Here is a 17,423-nt window from a genome sequence, read left to right on the forward strand (position 1 = left end):
TTATGAATTAGATTCAATGGACAACCAGTTCCCGGCTCGCCATTCAGCTGCAAAGTCAGTCCTGGCAACGTCCAACCTCGGGTTCCAGTATCTGGATCTGGCATAGAGCTGGCTTCAGTCAATGTGCCTGCCGAAGTGAAGATCGAGGGAGTGACTGGTAGGTTGTCCAAAACATCCTTAAATGCAGATTATTGGAAATTTCTTTGAAACTGAAAATGGAAGCTTAGCTTAGGGAGGAGAGAGGCTCTATTTCTATAAGACCCATTCTCCTGCTGAAGTTACCACGACCTCAACAAGTTGGCCGTCAGTGAAGATTTCTTTTCTCCCTTATTTCAGGAGGAGAGCCTCAAGTGATCGTAACAGCTCCCACTGGAAAAAATTTACCAGTTAAATTGGCCGCCATAGCGGACGTTTATACCGTTCACTTTGTTCCTGAGGTGGTGGGAAGGCACTCAGTAGCAATTTTAATAAACGATCAGCACGTAATTGGGTCTCCGTTCAGTTGTAATGTGTATGATGTGAACAAGGTCATCGTTTCGGGGTTGCCGGGGAAGAAGCAAGATGTCAATAGGGCAATGAGTGATCTATCGTTGAGGTAAGCGCACTATTTCTGATTCAATGGAATTTCATAGTTTTCTCTGCACTCTATTGATGTTCAGGCGGGTTTAATTTTAAGAGGATATGAAATATTTCGCCATAAAGCAATCTAGGTCGGGTCAGTTCTAACGTACAAAACTGTCTAATTTCCAGGGAACTTGGCCCAGCAGAAGTAGGAAAACCGGTAACCTTCAGCGTCGACGCTGCTCAAGCGGGGGAAGGCACCTTGGAGCTCGTGGTGTCCACCCAACACACCACCATCAAAGCCGAAGTGGTCGCCTGCGCCAGAGGACTGTACGACGTGACTTTTGTACCTTTAACCGCCGAAGATCACTTCGTTAACATAACATTTAATGATATCTCGGTAGTTGGAAGCCCGTTCCATTGCTCAGTGGTAAGCCCAATACTCGGTGATTGTTAAAGGTCAGGCTGACCAGTGTCCTTTCAAGATTGAGGCAACTCAATTCTTGCAAATTGGCTCTACGTGCTACATGGACTTGCCCTCTGAAAACCATCGATTGGAGATCAAAGACGCCAATAACCACAATGTTAAATATGTAGTCAAGGACTACAAGGCTCAATTCGTCCTGACTCAGGCTGGAACCTATAAGGTGCATTCTTACAAGGGACATGAGTAAGCTTCGAGTATCACTCCAGTACTCCCTCACCAAATGCTCTCTCCTTAGACTATATTCCACACGCACTATGCACGTTTTTGATACAACAAAAATAGACATAGTGAACGTTCCCGAAGCAACATGCCATCGCCCTGCGGTGATTGGAATCAACATGGCTAAAGTGGGGCCTGGACAACTTACAGCTTCCGTTAGGGTCGCCAATAGAGATGTAGCGCACAGCGTGAGGCAGAACCCCATGAACCCCAACATGTGGGAGGTGGTGTTCCATCCCCTCATTGCTGCCCCGCACAAGGTCAACCTTTATTACAACGGGGTGCCTAAACTTGGAGTGTTGGAGGTTCCCGTTAAGAGTCCTGGGAGTGAAGCCTGGGCAGGAGGAGCAGGTACATAAACTTTATAAAACAATTTGCAGTTTTAGTGGAGTCAAAAAAATCTATAGGAAGTTGAAGGTGGTTAAAAGTTTTAATGGGGAAAGGGGGTAGGCAGCTCAAGTTATGTTTAATAGAGGGTTTACGTTAACGAAACATAATTGACAATAGTGGTAGAGTGTGAGGGAGACTTCAGACGAGTTTCTAGGCTTCGTATTCATTCTTTCTCGCCAGGCTTGTACCAAGCTAGGGTGGGCAAGGTGACCTCCTTCCAAATAGACACAATAGGGCGATCTGCAAGGGAATTCGACGTCGTCGTAAGTGGGCCCACGGGATCAGCAGTGCCAGTCCGGTGCTATCAAACGAAGGCTGGTAAACTGCAAGCTGAATTCACCGCTCGGGATGTGGGATCTCACAAAGTGGAGGTTCTGCATCAAGCTAAACCTCTCAATGGTAGTCCGTTCATCTGCCAGGCTTGCGACCCGGATAATGTGCGCATCGTCGATATACCTTCATCGCAGGGAAATGTCGGGGAAAAGATTGTTTTCAATGGTAAAGGTTTTCGGGCGAAGAAGGTTGGACGCATTCAATAGGTCAAATTTCTAGTACTCACTAAAAACTCTGGCATTGCCGACTTGGAAGTTCAAGCCACTAATCCAATTGGACAAAGTTTGGCGATCCAGGAAATGTCTCTTGGGGATAATCTGACTCAGATTAGCTTCATGCCACATTCAGCTGGATTGTATCAAGTGGCGGTTACGTACGGTAATATTCCGTTCGAACGGAGATAAGAACAAATTATTATTACATCGTTTTCAGGTGGTGTTCCAGTAAAAGGTTCTCCATTGGCCCTGGGGGTGGGCCCTGTAGGTCCCACCCCACCCCCAAGAGCAGTGGGGAAAGGTCTGGAATCAGCTAGAGTGGGAGAGAGAGCCACCTTCACGGTCAGTAGCGTGGTGCAACCTAGAGTATCCATTGAGGCCGCTGAAGGAAACATTGAAGCTCACATTCAGGTTCCCAAACCTGGAGAATACACCATCACTTACGTTCCTAAATGGGTAGGAACCTATGACATTGTTATAGGCATTGGTCCTAATGATGTAAGTAATGAGGTGTCACATGTGAATTTTGCATGATTCTCGACTCAGAGCCTGAGTAATCGTCGTTTGTGGATTTTAGCTTCCAGGCTCTCCATTTAGACCAAACGTGACCGATCCAGAGGCAGTTAGAATCATCGGGGGTTGGAATCAGTATTTAGACGATGCAGGAATGATCAGACTGCCCGTGAAATTAGCTTTCGATGTTTCAAATGCCGGTCCTGGCAACTTGGAATGTAAAGTTTCCGGAAGGAAGGTTACTCCAGAGAAGAGTGGTAGCCGAGTGCGATTTGATTTGTTTGGTGAGCAGTATATATGAAAATTGCGTAAAATAATAGATTCAGCAACAACACTTCGTAGGTGAGGGGTTAAATTCTGGAGAGCACGAGCTGGAAATCAAATTTGCTGGTTTCTTATTGCCTGACGCACCCACACTTGTTGTGACCTCAGGGGACCAAGTCATCTTGACTGGAAGAGGACTGGCTGAAGCTAAATGCTCTGAACCGGCAGTGTTCAATATCGATGGATCAAAAGCTAGTCCTGGTAAGTTACCCATTATTGCATTCCAACTTTGGGCTAATATCATCATTGAAGGCAACCCCGAGGTCACCCTTTACTCGGCCGACTCGAACGTTCCAGTACCAGTAATGATCAGCCTGGCAGGGGAAAAGATCTGGAGAGCGTCTTACACCATTAACACTCCTGGCAACTACCTCCTTTCAGTGCTATGGGCTGGCAGGCCTGTCAAGGGCTGTCCCTTGATGGTGGAAGTTAAGGGAGGCGCCGATGCCTCTAAGGTAACTTTAAAAATTTCGTTTCAGCTCCCTGTTCGAACATAGCGAAATGGTTTCAGGTGTTGTGTTCGGGCGAAGGTCTTCGACAAGGTGTCGTAGGACGTGAAATCAGGTCTTGGATAGATACACGCAGAGCCGGCCCTGGAGAGCTAACAGCCCATTGCACTGGGCCTAGAAAAGTGGCATATTGTGAATTGTACGATCACGGAGACGCTACTTTTACCTTGAACGTAAAGCCCCAGGAACCAGGAAAACACCAGCTTACCATCAAATATGCCGGACAACATGTCCAAGGATCGCCGTTCATTTTGAAGGTTGCTGGAGCTCCAGACGCCAGCAAAGTATGTCCGGATAAATTTTTTGAGTTTTGCGATTTTAGTCACTTTTGAATATGTGCAGGTTCGCGTGTATGGACCTGGCATTGAACACGGAGTTTTGGCCACATTCCAGTCAAGGTTCATCTGCGACACTCGAGGCGCAGGCGCTGGGCAGTTGACGGTCAGAGTTAGGGGGCCTAAAGGTGCTTTTAGGGTCGAAATGCAGAGGGAAAGTCAGAAGGATAGAACGATATTGTGCAAGGTACTATAGAAATTTGGGTTTGAAGAATTTAAGGAATGTTGCACGTAATTCTAGTATGACCCGACTGAGCCTGGAGACTATCGCGTCGAGGTTAAATGGGCTGGAGAGCTCGTGCCTGGATCGCCTTTCCATGTCATGATTTTTGATACCCAAGAGGAACTAAGGAGATACATCTCTTCGTTGTAGTTAGTGAAAACAAAATTCCATTATATCGTATTGTGAACATCGAATTAGCCAATTCAAAAACATGAAAATTAGAATGTTATGATGATTCTCATTGCTGTTTTCTGCTTCACGTCCGTTTGTTTGTATATATTATTTGTGTTGTCTATAAAGTGTTTATTGTTTCTACTTTTGCCCATAGAAGAAGAGTCATTCAATATTCATAATTTATTCTATTTTATAACATTATTAGATTTCAATTTTATGTTATAGGTATTCTCATAAATGTTTGTCTATTTTAATAAAATTGTTATTTTAACTAATTATGACTTTTTTCTGTGAACGTGTTTCCTGCCTTTGATAACACTTCCTTAATTGAGGACACTTTTTTCCTATTTTAATAAAAATAGTTTCTTCCACGACCAGCCAGGAACTGTGCACTTTCTGCTTCAATTAAATTTCTTTTACCTGAAAGTAATGTTTGGTCAGTCGAAACGCAGATGTTGTTATTTTTGGCAAACTTTCATAAAAAACATAAATTTTATCAATCGTAATTTTTCTCATATCTAAAAATCGAAAAAAACCTCTACCCACTTTCGGAGATACCGTTCAGGGCCCCTAAGTGATATTACAGTGAAAGCTCTATTTTTAGTTTATACAACCGTGCGAATACCATAAACTCGTAAACCAGGCTGCACCACTGATTCTATGAGAAAAGGTCTTTCAGACGATTTATCGTAACTGCATAGAGGACAATAAAAAATCTTTCTTTACAATCTCCTTTGCCTAATTGGCTAATGCGTTTGCTACATACCAACTAATTAAATGGAGAATTTTTTGAAGACCTGTAGGCCTTCGATCGCTCGAAAAACGAAATTTGCCAACACGTCCCGAGATGCCGTCCAAAGCTGCTAGATGACGTCATAACGACCATCCTGAATTAACGGTAGTTGCCAAATACCGTGTTATATCCAGGGCCGGCCCCGGCAGGTCCGGCGTCCTGGGCGAAATTTTCAATCCCCGCCCCCGAGAAAAACCGCCGCCCGATGTCGCGCCACCACAAGGCCGGCACTGGTGTGCAAGCTACGCAGGTAAACGTGGGTTTTCCACGCTCTGCATGGAAGTGCGAAAGAAATTTTCCAAGGCGCGTGTTCGTCAACTATTCGAGAAGAAACGGCCTTCCGGGCTTTTTCGTGAAAAGGGTTTCCGAAATATGAGCCTTCGGAAAGTGCCCGACAAACGAGCCGTTTCGGTTATTCGTCCGAGTAGTTTACATGAAAGTAATGCATAGTCAATAGGGGTTAATTCAGGTCGGTTAGTCATTTGGTGTCTCCTCTGATGATTTTGCATCGCCGTTCGTGCGGCGAGGAAGGAATTACAAAATCGAATGGGAACTATCTTCAGGGTCGGCCTTAGCTAGTCTGGCGTCCCGGGGCGAAATTTAATCGTTGCCTCCCTTAGAAAAACCGACTACGTCCTTCCTCGTCTGCAGCCTCCGGGTGGTCACCCTCCACCCTCGGCCGTCTTCTCCCCCTCCCCCTCCCGCAACTTCTTGCGGTACCGGCTCGTCGAGATTTCCAAATTTCGTTTTCAAACTCGAAACTCCATTAACATCTTCGCGATTGGACCAAGGCAGATACGACAATTACCAAGCAATATTCCATCATTGGAATGTTTACAATGGCTTTAAACATCTTGTTTATGTCCGAAGTAGGTACATGCTCATTCAATATTCAATAGACCAATACAAGCCGACGACCACGATTTCTCCAAAAGCCCATCGGCAAGAGTGACATTTTTCCTCAGCCCCGTTCGACAACAAATTAAATATCAAAGTGGCAGGACGCACGCTCAGAAGTGATCTCCTTTTGGGTACCTCAGCGATTTAACGTCCTTGTCTTATGTGTGTCTTGAAATTTCTAGGTCAAGAAACAAGGTCAGCAATTTCTCCTCCGTGGTAGGATCGTGACGCCTACTATGCCGACGCTGGGCGATTATAAAAATTATGGCGAAGAGATTTATGTTGGAAACGTTGAAGCGAATCACTTGATCGTTTTATTGCATTTTTACTCGCTGGGTGATTTCTGATGTCGGCCCATTGTGGACCCGTTGGGACGACGGCTTTAATGGTCAAGAAGTGCCAGCGAACTAATTTCTTAGGAGAAAGTTTCTCGTCGTTCCTAGATTCCTTCTTTCAGTACCTAATGGTGCCTTGACGACGGCTCGATCCGCTCGCTACTAGCACGAAAAGGTGTCAGTCCCAAATCGCAGCTACACCCACTTTCATAAGAAATGCACCAGCCAGTGACAATAACAATAACGATTAAGTGTTGTAATTTTGGCAAAATAATGCTTCGTAACGGAGCATTAAATGATCAGAATATCATTAAAAAAAAATTGTTACTTAAAAAGTTAATAATTGTTCTGCACCTTCTTATGCTTAAACCAGCACCCTACCTTACGCCTATGGATCTATTCCCCTTACATTGTTCCCATTCGAATCCTCGTGAAAACCTAATGGTGATGTTACAGCACAATTAGATCACTGGTTTAGTTAAGAACCGTCATCCCTTTGTCTGATACGACAAAACCACCAGAATATACTTAACTTAGACCAAAGGTCTAAGATACGCTTAAGTTACTAATTAACCTTAACGATGTGCTCTAGATGAATTCTTGTAATCAGCCGTACGCCCATGGTTTTACAGTAGCATAAGTAGTCAAGACCCTATCAGTCATATACACATTCATATTCCAGATTCGTAGAGATGCCATTATCCTAGTTTCATTCAAATTATTATTAGATTATTAAGTATTGTTGCTGAATCTCTTGCGTTCTAAATACTCGTACTACCTTTCCCCATTGGAAACACTAGTGAAGTAAAAAGTTGCTAGAGAGTTGTCTCAATCCTGACAAATCTGCATCGTGGTGCCGACCACGTATAAAATACCGGCTGGTGTCGCAACATGATGCTGTCTTCGCGACATGCTTTGCCACAAACGATCAACAGCCTCTTCTGGTATTTCACTCCACGCTACCTCAAGATGGTGCCGTAAGTCATTAAAATTGTTTCGAACCTTCTGTAAACTTCAAAGGCGGTGACTCATCAGGTCCCAAAGATGTTCGATAGGTGATAGGTCTGTTGACCGTGCAGGCCAAGGCAGCATTTCAAATTGTGATCGTTCCAGGCGTCTTCGAGTAATGTTCGCAGTATGCGCTCTTGTAGTATCATGCGTTATTTTGCGAAAATTACAAAACACTAACATTATTAATACTGGGTGGTGCATTTCACGCGAAACTGAGCATGTCTCTCTGACTAGTGCCAAGTGCACGCTATTTTCGGATAAAACTACCTGAAAATAACGTCGTTTAGGGCTCGCTCGAAAGCTCATATAAACGACTCGGCGAGAAATAAACCACGTTCGTCAGCACCCAGGACAAATTTGAGAAAAACGAAAATTTACAGACCATTAAAATGCGTGAAATGCTTCGAAATTCCTCTTCTCAATCGTCGAGGAACGACTTCAATCGCGTTTCTTTGGCTTGAAGGATGTGGTCACTCGAAAAGGTTGTCTTGAGATAAGGAATTGGGATTTTTGGTTGTATTAAAAGGTATTTTGACGCTTAAAGTGTTAAAGTGACGCTTGCATGTTTTGTATAGGGGACCCAGATGCGGTCAAATGCCTTGTTAACGTCAAGAAATCACTTTTCGGATTTTCCGCTTTTTACAAGTTCTCGTTGTATGTTGTTCTTCGTAACAACGAATTGGTAAAAAGTTCAGTATTTTAGTATGCAGTATAGAATTTGGATAGATAAGAAACATGGTAGGAACAGATTTCACCCGGGGTAGTTTCTAACAGGTCATAGTTTCCGTGATGCGATAGTACAAACTCGCAACTACCCTCTTGGACGACGATCAGGAAAGGGTGCTTTTTGAAGGTTTTCCCAGCACGAGGGAAAACAAGGACGTTGGTGAAACCTGGCAAACGGGATGTTCTAGCAGATTGTTCATAGAATAGCATGCTGTCTTTGGGTTCAAACAATTAGAGTAACAAATAAATGATCTACTGAAGGAATAATGATTTCAATAGGTTTTATTAGGGTCAATACTTCTTGTTCCGATATGAGAATCTTTCACATTATTAACTACCTATTGCATAAGTAAAGTAAGTAACTAATAATTTTGTATTGACTAATGTAATTAACACTACAATACCAAGATTATGGGACAGGATTGTAACAAGGGCATTCTTAGACTCTCTTAAGTCTTCAAGGTAATGATATTATTAACTCATTTCTTCTTCGATGTCCCATTTCTCATAATGTTATAAGCACGAATGTACCTCCCAGGGTACATCCATCCTTTCAAAATGCCCCCGTATTTATTAGCAGAATGATAAAATGTTTATAAATTCTTCAAATTTCTTTGGAGTTTTGTGGACAGGAAGGGAGTGAAACTTTCGATTCTCTCTCTCTCTCTCTCTCTTTCTCTCTAGACACGTTTGAGACGTTCCGTCTGGTGGCCGGGTAGTGTGGGATTTACCGAAGCGCCAACCTACTAAAAATCTCGGAAGAAAAGAACCTCCTCCGACTCTGAAGCTGTCCATGAAGGATATATGGTGAAGATTGGAGAGGGCTGCGAGCAGCTACTATCTAGTCTTTTCGACTGCTGCTAGTTGAATGTGCGCTTCCCTCATCTGCTGTATTTTTAGAACATCTATTTCTTTGGAACATTTCGGCCCAGTAGTATTTCTTTCCCAGGGGGCTTTCCTGGTGTCTTTGCGCCTCCCCATGTTCGATTTGCGTCATTTCAACAAAAGACAAAAGTTTTTGCTTTCTCTCCTGAGATGTTTCTCTTCTCGTTGAGACATTCATTCGTTTATGGCGATCTTTGAACGTTCTACAGTCTTTCCTCCCCTGTACGCCGCAGGGGCTAATTTCTCAGGTTGCAATAGGCCCGTGTCCAGGCACTTCCCAGTTGTCCCCATTCAATAATCGTTCTTTTACCTTCCGCATCTGTTGGCTCCGCGGTTGGTTACTCAGGCTCGGGGGAGGAGGCATCACCACGTGGAGGGGTAGATAGCCCTTTGTGATTTAGCCCGGAAAACTATCGCGTCCTGAAAAACTTCTTATGCGTTAGAAATTAGATCCATAGACAAGCACTTACCTTAATCTTATCATCTCCCGGTTGATACCTAAACTGAACTGACCTGAGCTGAACTGAACTTAACTTAAACTGAACTGAATCTAAACTGAACTGAACTGAATCTAAAACTGAGATGAATCGGTTACCTTTAGTAGTCCAAGTGCCCATTCGCAGTCCCAACTGCATTACTATTTCGCTGATATTCATTTGGCAAATACAAATTTATGCCGCAGTATAAGTCTGTTGTAAATCTAAGGTCATTACTTATTCATACAATTTGATTGTGTATAAACAATATAGGAGTGTTGAAATTGAATGAAATTCTCTAGGGAACCGTATTATAACTTAATAGCGCGCCAGGCACTCGGATTTCATGTACCAAGATGGACTGGCCTGAATATTTTCCATCAAGAAAATTGATTATAATTTTTTGTTTAATAATAATGAAATGAATAAAAAATTAATAAAGCAGGGAGGTTGCCTTATTGGATTATTTAATATTTTCATCATTCTTCCAATAAAATTAAATATGCGGAAAGTTTGCGATGGAAAATGGTGCTTTGAACGTTCTGGACAACGATTGAAAGTCCTTCAGGTTCCTGCTGATATAAAAATAAGTCTGCCAACATCTTCAGGCAGGGCCGGCCTTATGAGGTCTGGCCTCTGGGCCAAGTTTTCAATCACCGTCCCCTCAAGAGAAACCGTCCACCAGGACAGTCGGCTGCCCTTCCCGATTTGCCGCCGCGGGTGACCAAACTTCGCCCTCTTCAAGTCGGTATTGTCTTCAAATTAGTTCCAAATTTTTCGTTTGCCAATTTCTTAATGAATATCTACGACCTTCCAGTACCACTTTTCCATATGTGTCTTCTTCTAAATGGCTTCAAGGCAAAAACCGCCATAAATCCAACAAACTTGCTTCCATTGTCTCTGCTTTTTAGCTTTTCCAATTGATGATGCTTGAGCGCATCAGGCAGACTTCTTCGCTAACAAAGTATGTCGACAATAAACGGCTCAAATTGTATCGGAACGTAAATATTTGGAGTACTGTTTAATAACTAACAGATGTTTGGACTATAAATAATTTTAATTGTTTTCGTTCTTGGCCTAACACACGTGCTATGAGGCACATTTTTTAGGACGGTCCTTTCGTTGAACTGACCGTTGTTATTTACGACCCAAACAATCTCTTTTCAATTGGTCGTTACGGGAAATCTCTTGTGAATAATATGCTCATCATATTCCTTTAAGCAGAGAGTAATGGCGCATTTAACACTGCGCTCACGAAACGCATAATTTCGATCTCTTCAAGAAAATAATTTGGGTTCTCAGTTCTCCTGTCGGTTTTAATACCTGAAACGTAAAAAATTTTACGAAATTGTATCGATTTAATAGATTCGTGATCTGAAAATCTTTATGACTATCGAAACTTAACGATCGATTGATTTTCAGTACTAGCAAGCGTAAAATCTTCATAGAAATTCAGTTTGGTAAAATAGGTTTTAATGACACCGATTGGATATGTGATGTAACGAAATAAGGAGTTTTGGAAAAAAATTCTGTTGGGTCTCAAGCAGCCAATGACCTGCTGCACGTGTCGAGAAAATACATAAATTTCTGAAAAATGCACTTAAACAAACAAATCTTTCATATTTCTCTCTTGCATACTAGTAGTTGCATAAACATTTCTTTGTCTAACATTAAGTTGAAAAAGTGTGTTTCGCCCAAACATGTTGGTGAAAGCGCAAATAGTAACTACTTGCGTCATTATTTAATTTTAATTAATAGCAAACATAAAATTTTTTTAATAGAAATGATTGTTAGATAGCAACAGAAAATTGTACCTCGATTAAAACACATACGGTTTACACTATCCCGCAGGATAAAGGTCAAGAGTACTGGACATATGGCAAAGTCGTTAAATGGAACAGAGACAGGCTTTCCAGTGGGCGCTGCACATTTGGCACCTCAAAGTTGGTTCAAATGGAGCTTGAGTCCGCGAGTTGATGTCTCAACATACCCTTTTTTTCATGAAGAAAATCTTCAAAGAGGCTCCCGGGTGGGTATTCTGGTGTCTGGGTAGGGTGGGATTCATCGAATCGCGCACCCATTGTGAACTTTGAGCTTCCTTGTGGTCAAACCTCCGACCTCTTAGGAACCACCAAACTTTGCTATTTATAAAAAAAACATCGCAGCAATAATTTTTTAACAATGCTTAGCTTGCATGTGTACGATACAGGTTGATCCAAAACTTGGGGCGAAAAATTATATATACAGGGTGTCCCACAAGTGTTTCATTATATTTCAGTGGGTAATAGTACATTGAAAAATAATATGACTCCCTATATAAACCATATTCCAATAATGCTTCATTAAGAAGATACAGGGTGTTAAACTTTACTTAAAAAATCTAACTTTTATTGATATATTCAAAACCGTTTGAGATATGTAAGTGAAATTTGGCACGTTTTGAGAGTTAATGTAGACGCATTTATTTATGCAAAAGGCCTATTTTTCGTTTCTCCAATGGCGTGCGTACGGACACCTCTCAGCACATTTTTAAAGAAAAACATGGTGCGCCACTGCTTTTTATCAAAATAAAAATTATTTTTAGAAGTTTAATTTCATTTAGAAGAAAAATGCAAACTTGACTCTTTTTCGTCCGACGTATCGTTTGCCAGTAAAAAATTGAATACCGTTTATATGCACGATATTCTCTAAATGGTTTTAATAATATTAAGTTTGTTTTAAATATTATTTATTTGCTATAACATTATAGAAATTGTTCAAATTGGTGGCCATTTTGTTCAATATATAATTGAGCTCGCCTGTTCATTGATACTCTGATACGTTGAAATATTCCAGGTGTGTTTTAAGTTTAACACCCTGTATCTTCTTAATGAAGCATTATTGGAATATGGTTTATATAGGGAGTCATATTATTTTTCAATGTACTATTACCCAATGAAATATAATGAAACACTTATGGGACACCCTGTATATATGTGGCATACCTTGTTTAGGTCAATTATCGAGTTGGTTTACCTAATACTTCCGTACTAGTAGATGGTTCCCCTATAATAATGATGTCGACAGGTAGTTTGTTACTTAGGTGGTTTTTATCACCAGCTTTAGCAAATCACCATTTATTATTGTAATTTTATATTTTTAGAATAGTCAAATATATATATATATATATATATATATATATATATATATATATATATATATAAATTAAGGAACACATACAGTTTGATGTTCTGATTAAGATATTTAAAATAAAGTTTTAATGAGCGATGCATTGATCAGCGTCTTCAAGCGTTATGGCCTGCGGGATCACCTGACTTGAATTCTTTGGATTATTTTGTACGGGGGCGTTTGAAACAATTGGGTTATGGAATAGAAATTGATAGCCGTGAGCAATTAATGCAAACAATTATGAATGCAGACGAATACGTTCAAAATAGGCAAAACATGCAGTTAGCATTCGATTCGTTTATTTCGTCGTGCCAAGCGTGTGCCCGCGCTAATGGTATTATATTTATTTTATTATTTTTCTCATTTAATTATTAATAATAAAAAATGATAAAATGCAGAAACTTCGAGGTGTGATAGCTCGGAAACAAAGGTCCTCTAGCAAAAATTGAATTTTACTCTTTTTGATAGGAATATACAATTCTGCACTTTTACCCTAATTTTTCCCCTTCGGTTCTACATTCGCAATTCAAATGCAGTCGAAGCATCCCAAATCAAGAATTTAAGCCTAAAATCTCAAACTCGCGTACTTTAATCTGCAACTTTGACTATTTTGTTGAGAAAATGTGAGTTTTGTGTCGAATAGAATGGTGGTCAAAGCGCAGGTGTTCGCAGGAATCTGCGGGGGCAGTTGAGAGCATTCGAGATGGTGGATTTGAAACGGTAAGGCGCAGTCCACCCCAGGCCCTTCCTTATGCTCTATCATCCAAGTCATGGGTTCAAAATGGTTTTAACACAACGAAAAAGTGATTGATGAAGAGGTGAAAATTTCAATCTTAAAGGTTGTAAATTTGAATTCTCAGGGCCTGAAGAGTTTGCAGCGGCTATTGCCTCCTGCCTTGTGTTCCCTCCTCCCTTCCACTCCCTCCTCCAATTATTGTGCGCATTCTCGATTCTATTGTGTGCAGTCTTTACTCTCGAATCAAACAGACTTTTAAGTTTTCTTATTAAAATAGTGGTATTTATTACAAATTATTAACATATTCAACAAATAAAATAATAACAATAGTAAAAAGTACTTAACTGTAAGCTACTAGAATAACTTTGTATGCTTGAAAGCTTTTAACTAGTTATTCCTAAAATTCTAGGACTATCTCTACAAATAAATACATCCATTATATACATGATTATCACAAATAATCAGAAAACTAACTCAGTGGAACTAAATACTGATCAAGATTTTCGCTTAAGCTAATCAGCCCATGTTGCAGAATTTTAGATCAAATCTCGCCACTTTAGTTCATTTTCTCGCTGAGATTTGACTACAAGAAATTTCGCAAAGAAAGCTGATTAAAACTAATTAACTTTAAAGACTAAAAACGTAAATTCAAGGCAAAGAAAAACATCACGACAACTGACTACAAAATGTAATTAGTATACATTTCAAATGAGATTATACAGGTGCAAGCAATGATTCGATTTGTAAATTGAGATCTATTAAATATTAGTTTTTAATTAGTACGATCATACATTCCTAAGGGAACCTTTACCGGGTGTCCCAAAACCGGCTCCAGCAGCTGAAATATTGGGACACCCTGTAACGGGCTCCTGTCTTTTCTGCCTAGTCAACACTTTGGCATGCACATTTCATTATGCTTAGATGGACGTGTTTATTTTGTACTTTTTCATGGTGGTTTTTTACTGCATTAAAAGGAGAACTGTGCACGTTCAGAACCAATCGAACCAAGTAATAATCGAGAAAAGATTTACATCTCTTTGTAAAATTACAAATACACTACTTAAATATTAAGTACACGGTTAAATCGCTAAGGAAAATTTATTTTCCCGAGGAAGTACAATTTTATTAAAAATTACCATAATCTTAAAGGATGAAGTAGGAATAAATAATTTATATTAAATACGAAATAAATAAGGTGAAACAGGGTTGGTTACAACTAGGCGGAGGGTTAGTGTAAAAGTTGGGAATGCCTTTGTCGACATGAACTTGAACTTGTTCAGGGTTTTGGTGCTTAACTACATGGAACGCTTGAATTCGGAATGATTATACAAACAAAAAAATTTTTAAACAAAGAGGAACTTGAAAGAATAATGAGATTCTCACAATACTGTTAAGAGGAGAATATTAATGTATGACCAGGGCCGGCCTTAGCAACTCGGGCGTCCTGCGGAATATTGTTAATCGCCGCCCCCTTATCCCCAAGAAATACCGCCAACCGGGAACGCCCCCCTCCCCATAAGGCCGACACTGTACACGTCTAAAAGGGTGAAATTTAGTTTGATGACCGGCCAAAATATAATAACCAATAAAGATATCTGCGTTTAAGCATACGATGCGTGTTTCCCATCTTAACGCTTGAAGAACCTGCATATACAATATTACCTCACTTCACGCCCTTCAGGGCAAGATGTCTCAAAACCCTTCTATGTGCAGTGATGATGCCATAAGGTCGAATGCATCAAAAGTAGTATTGCCTAATGCTTCATGTACCTGGTTCGCATGCGGGGTATTCAGAGCACCAACGAGGCATTTGCCTAAGTCAAGTTCAGTGGATGCTCTATATGCGCAGTAGGTACTTTCAGCATGAGCAAATGCTACTTTTAATGCTTCCTTGCTCAACATAAATGTTACCACGGAAAATTTTATATAAAATAACCGCGGATGCATAACTCGCAATGTTATGTAGTATTATATGTAGTCAGGGCAAACCTAAGTAAGTCCGGCGCCCTGGGGGAAATTTCCTATTATCGCTCCCTACTTTCAAGAAAAATACACGCCCTTGTTGGTCTGCTGCTTTGAGCAATCAACCTTTTACCCCCCACCTCCCGTGAGACCGGGACTGTATGTAATGTATAATTTTGTAAGTTTAATAATGGCAATTTTCACGACCCTAACAGTGAAATTGCCATTAAGATCACAGAGATTTTCTGAAAAATTTCCTTCTCGTACGAAGTTGGGCTTCCGGTCTTCGCATCACCTTGAGGAGTGAAAATGTGAAGAAGACAGCGACAAGTTGAAATGTGACTAGCTGGAAGATGTTTTGTGCCTATTTGAGTTGTTCTAGCTCGCGATAAGACACGGGGCACTAAAGACTACGTGAACTAACGACTATGTGAACAGAAGCGGAAAAAATAAAAAACAAAAAAGGTGTGGTCGCAACAAACGGAATTTTGCAATTCGCAACATTTGCAAGATTAATTGTTTCAATAAGCGGTCGTTTTCTATAGCGATTGACGTAAATGCTCTATTTTCGATAATGGTTATATTGTGAGTAACGAATGCGCTAATGTTGTAACTAAAGAACATTTGCCTACCCGTAACAGACATTGAACATCATGAAAAAACTGCGATTTTAGAGACTTGGGACTGGACAGCGGCCGGTCAGGTGGCAGACGTGGGAACACGACTGACCCGCGCCTACTTTACAGTGAGTTCCGGCTACCTCTCAAACGATCGCGCAAGGGGTGGGTAGCGTGGAAACACGACCAACCACTGTTGAGAGTACAGTTGGGAAAACGAGTTCGAAATTCTTAACAATTCATATTTTATGACGAAACTATCCACGCATAAATTCGATGGTAATCTTACCATCGGCATTTTGATCAACGCGGGAACTCCAGCTCAATTCTTCAGAGTAGAGCTAAAGACGTTTTCGGAGGCTTCGCGATGGTGTTGCCTAGAATCCAAATTTAGGAGACCCCAACCACAAACTAAGAGTAATTGTGGAACTCTAAGGTGGTCAATCAACAAAACGTACAAAAACTCATGGGGATTTAGACATTTCTCCTGATCAGGTTGTAATGGCCATTTCTTAGTTTATAATTTTATGGGTATTAACAATTTCCAAAAATATTATTAAAAAAATGTTTGCAAAGGCCTCACATAGTCCGACTGTTAGAGAATTTTCCAGAATTCAAATATTCAATTTCAAATTACACGTACGACCATAGCAGGTGATATTCTATTTTCTAGAAGCAACTGTTGCTGATTTCTCAGCTGCATCGAAAACGAATCGAAATTTCAAATCGAACACCCGGGATCTGTAGGTCAAGTTACGGTAGTCATTTCTGCATAACTCTCAAACGGTCAAGTTCAAAAAAGTCTAAAAATACACTGGGTGTTCAATTTGAAATTTCGACGTTGCCGTAGATTGCTACGTCCGTACCCCAGATTTAAGGAAGTTGTCTTTTTTAATTCTCCAAAAGTAGCTAACAAACGGGCTACGTAAAGTCATACAGTTTTCTTCCCCCTTATGGTCGTTTCGTTCCTGTCCTGAGGGTTCTAAATGTTTAAATTGTCATTTCAGTGATTTAAAAAATTATTTGGGGGTAGATGTCCGCCTTTTTGTCCTGGGCGACTGTGTTAACGTCCCATTTATCAGTAATTATACATAGAGAACCAAAATTGATGCATAAATTTATTAAAAATTGAACGAGATATTTTTCATGAAAATGCTGCAACGCGTCAAATATTATTTTTTGTTTTTCCCCCTAATGGACATGCATACGGGGTTGTCCATGTAATAGATAAATGTACTTTTTAATTTTTTTTTCTTTTGATACCCCATGTATATTATACCGTTTTTGAGTTCTTTATTAAATTCTGAACACGTGTCGTGCGTAAATATTTTAATTTTTTTTTCTATCGATTGGCCAAGGGGGCAATAAGAGTGATCTGCTATATCGCCTGACCTGAGCCTTATGGCTTTTTATAGGGAGTTATCTGAAACATAGGGTGTGTTTTGATAAGCCCAACAAAATTACTAAAGAAATTCGACAAGTCAACCTCCTTGCACCTCCTCAAATGATATGAAAAATTCTTGAGGAATTT

The 17,423-nt window shown here is 40.5% G+C and overlaps 1 protein-coding gene across 4 annotated transcripts in view; it reads left to right on the forward strand.

Moving 5' to 3' along the window:
• jbug (filamin-type immunoglobulin domains fbug) overlaps positions 1–4,558 on the forward strand; it is a 37,996-nt gene extending 33,438 nt beyond the window's left edge. For all 4 annotated transcript variants that reach the window (XM_066285754.1, XM_066285755.1, XM_066285756.1 and 1 more), the window contains 14 exons: positions 12–157; positions 337–595; positions 751–991; positions 1,047–1,231; positions 1,284–1,618; positions 1,838–2,155; positions 2,210–2,368; positions 2,423–2,703; positions 2,783–3,002; positions 3,061–3,243; positions 3,295–3,497; positions 3,554–3,835; positions 3,894–4,073; positions 4,128–4,558. In XM_066285754.1, coding sequence (XP_066141851.1) covers positions 12–157; positions 337–595; positions 751–991; positions 1,047–1,231; positions 1,284–1,618; positions 1,838–2,155; positions 2,210–2,368; positions 2,423–2,703; positions 2,783–3,002; positions 3,061–3,243; positions 3,295–3,497; positions 3,554–3,835; positions 3,894–4,073; positions 4,128–4,259 — 3,124 coding nt within the window. In that variant the 3' untranslated portion in view covers positions 4,260–4,558. The remainder of the gene's footprint in view (positions 1–11; positions 158–336; positions 596–750; positions 992–1,046; positions 1,232–1,283; positions 1,619–1,837; positions 2,156–2,209; positions 2,369–2,422; positions 2,704–2,782; positions 3,003–3,060; positions 3,244–3,294; positions 3,498–3,553; positions 3,836–3,893; positions 4,074–4,127) is intronic.
• Positions 4,559–17,423: the final 12,865 nt, after the last annotated feature.

The sequence above is a fragment of the Euwallacea fornicatus genome, chromosome 9 (genome assembly GCF_040115645.1).
Source record: "Euwallacea fornicatus isolate EFF26 chromosome 9, ASM4011564v1, whole genome shotgun sequence".
NCBI classification, from domain to species: Eukaryota; Metazoa; Arthropoda; class Insecta; order Coleoptera; family Curculionidae; genus Euwallacea; species Euwallacea fornicatus.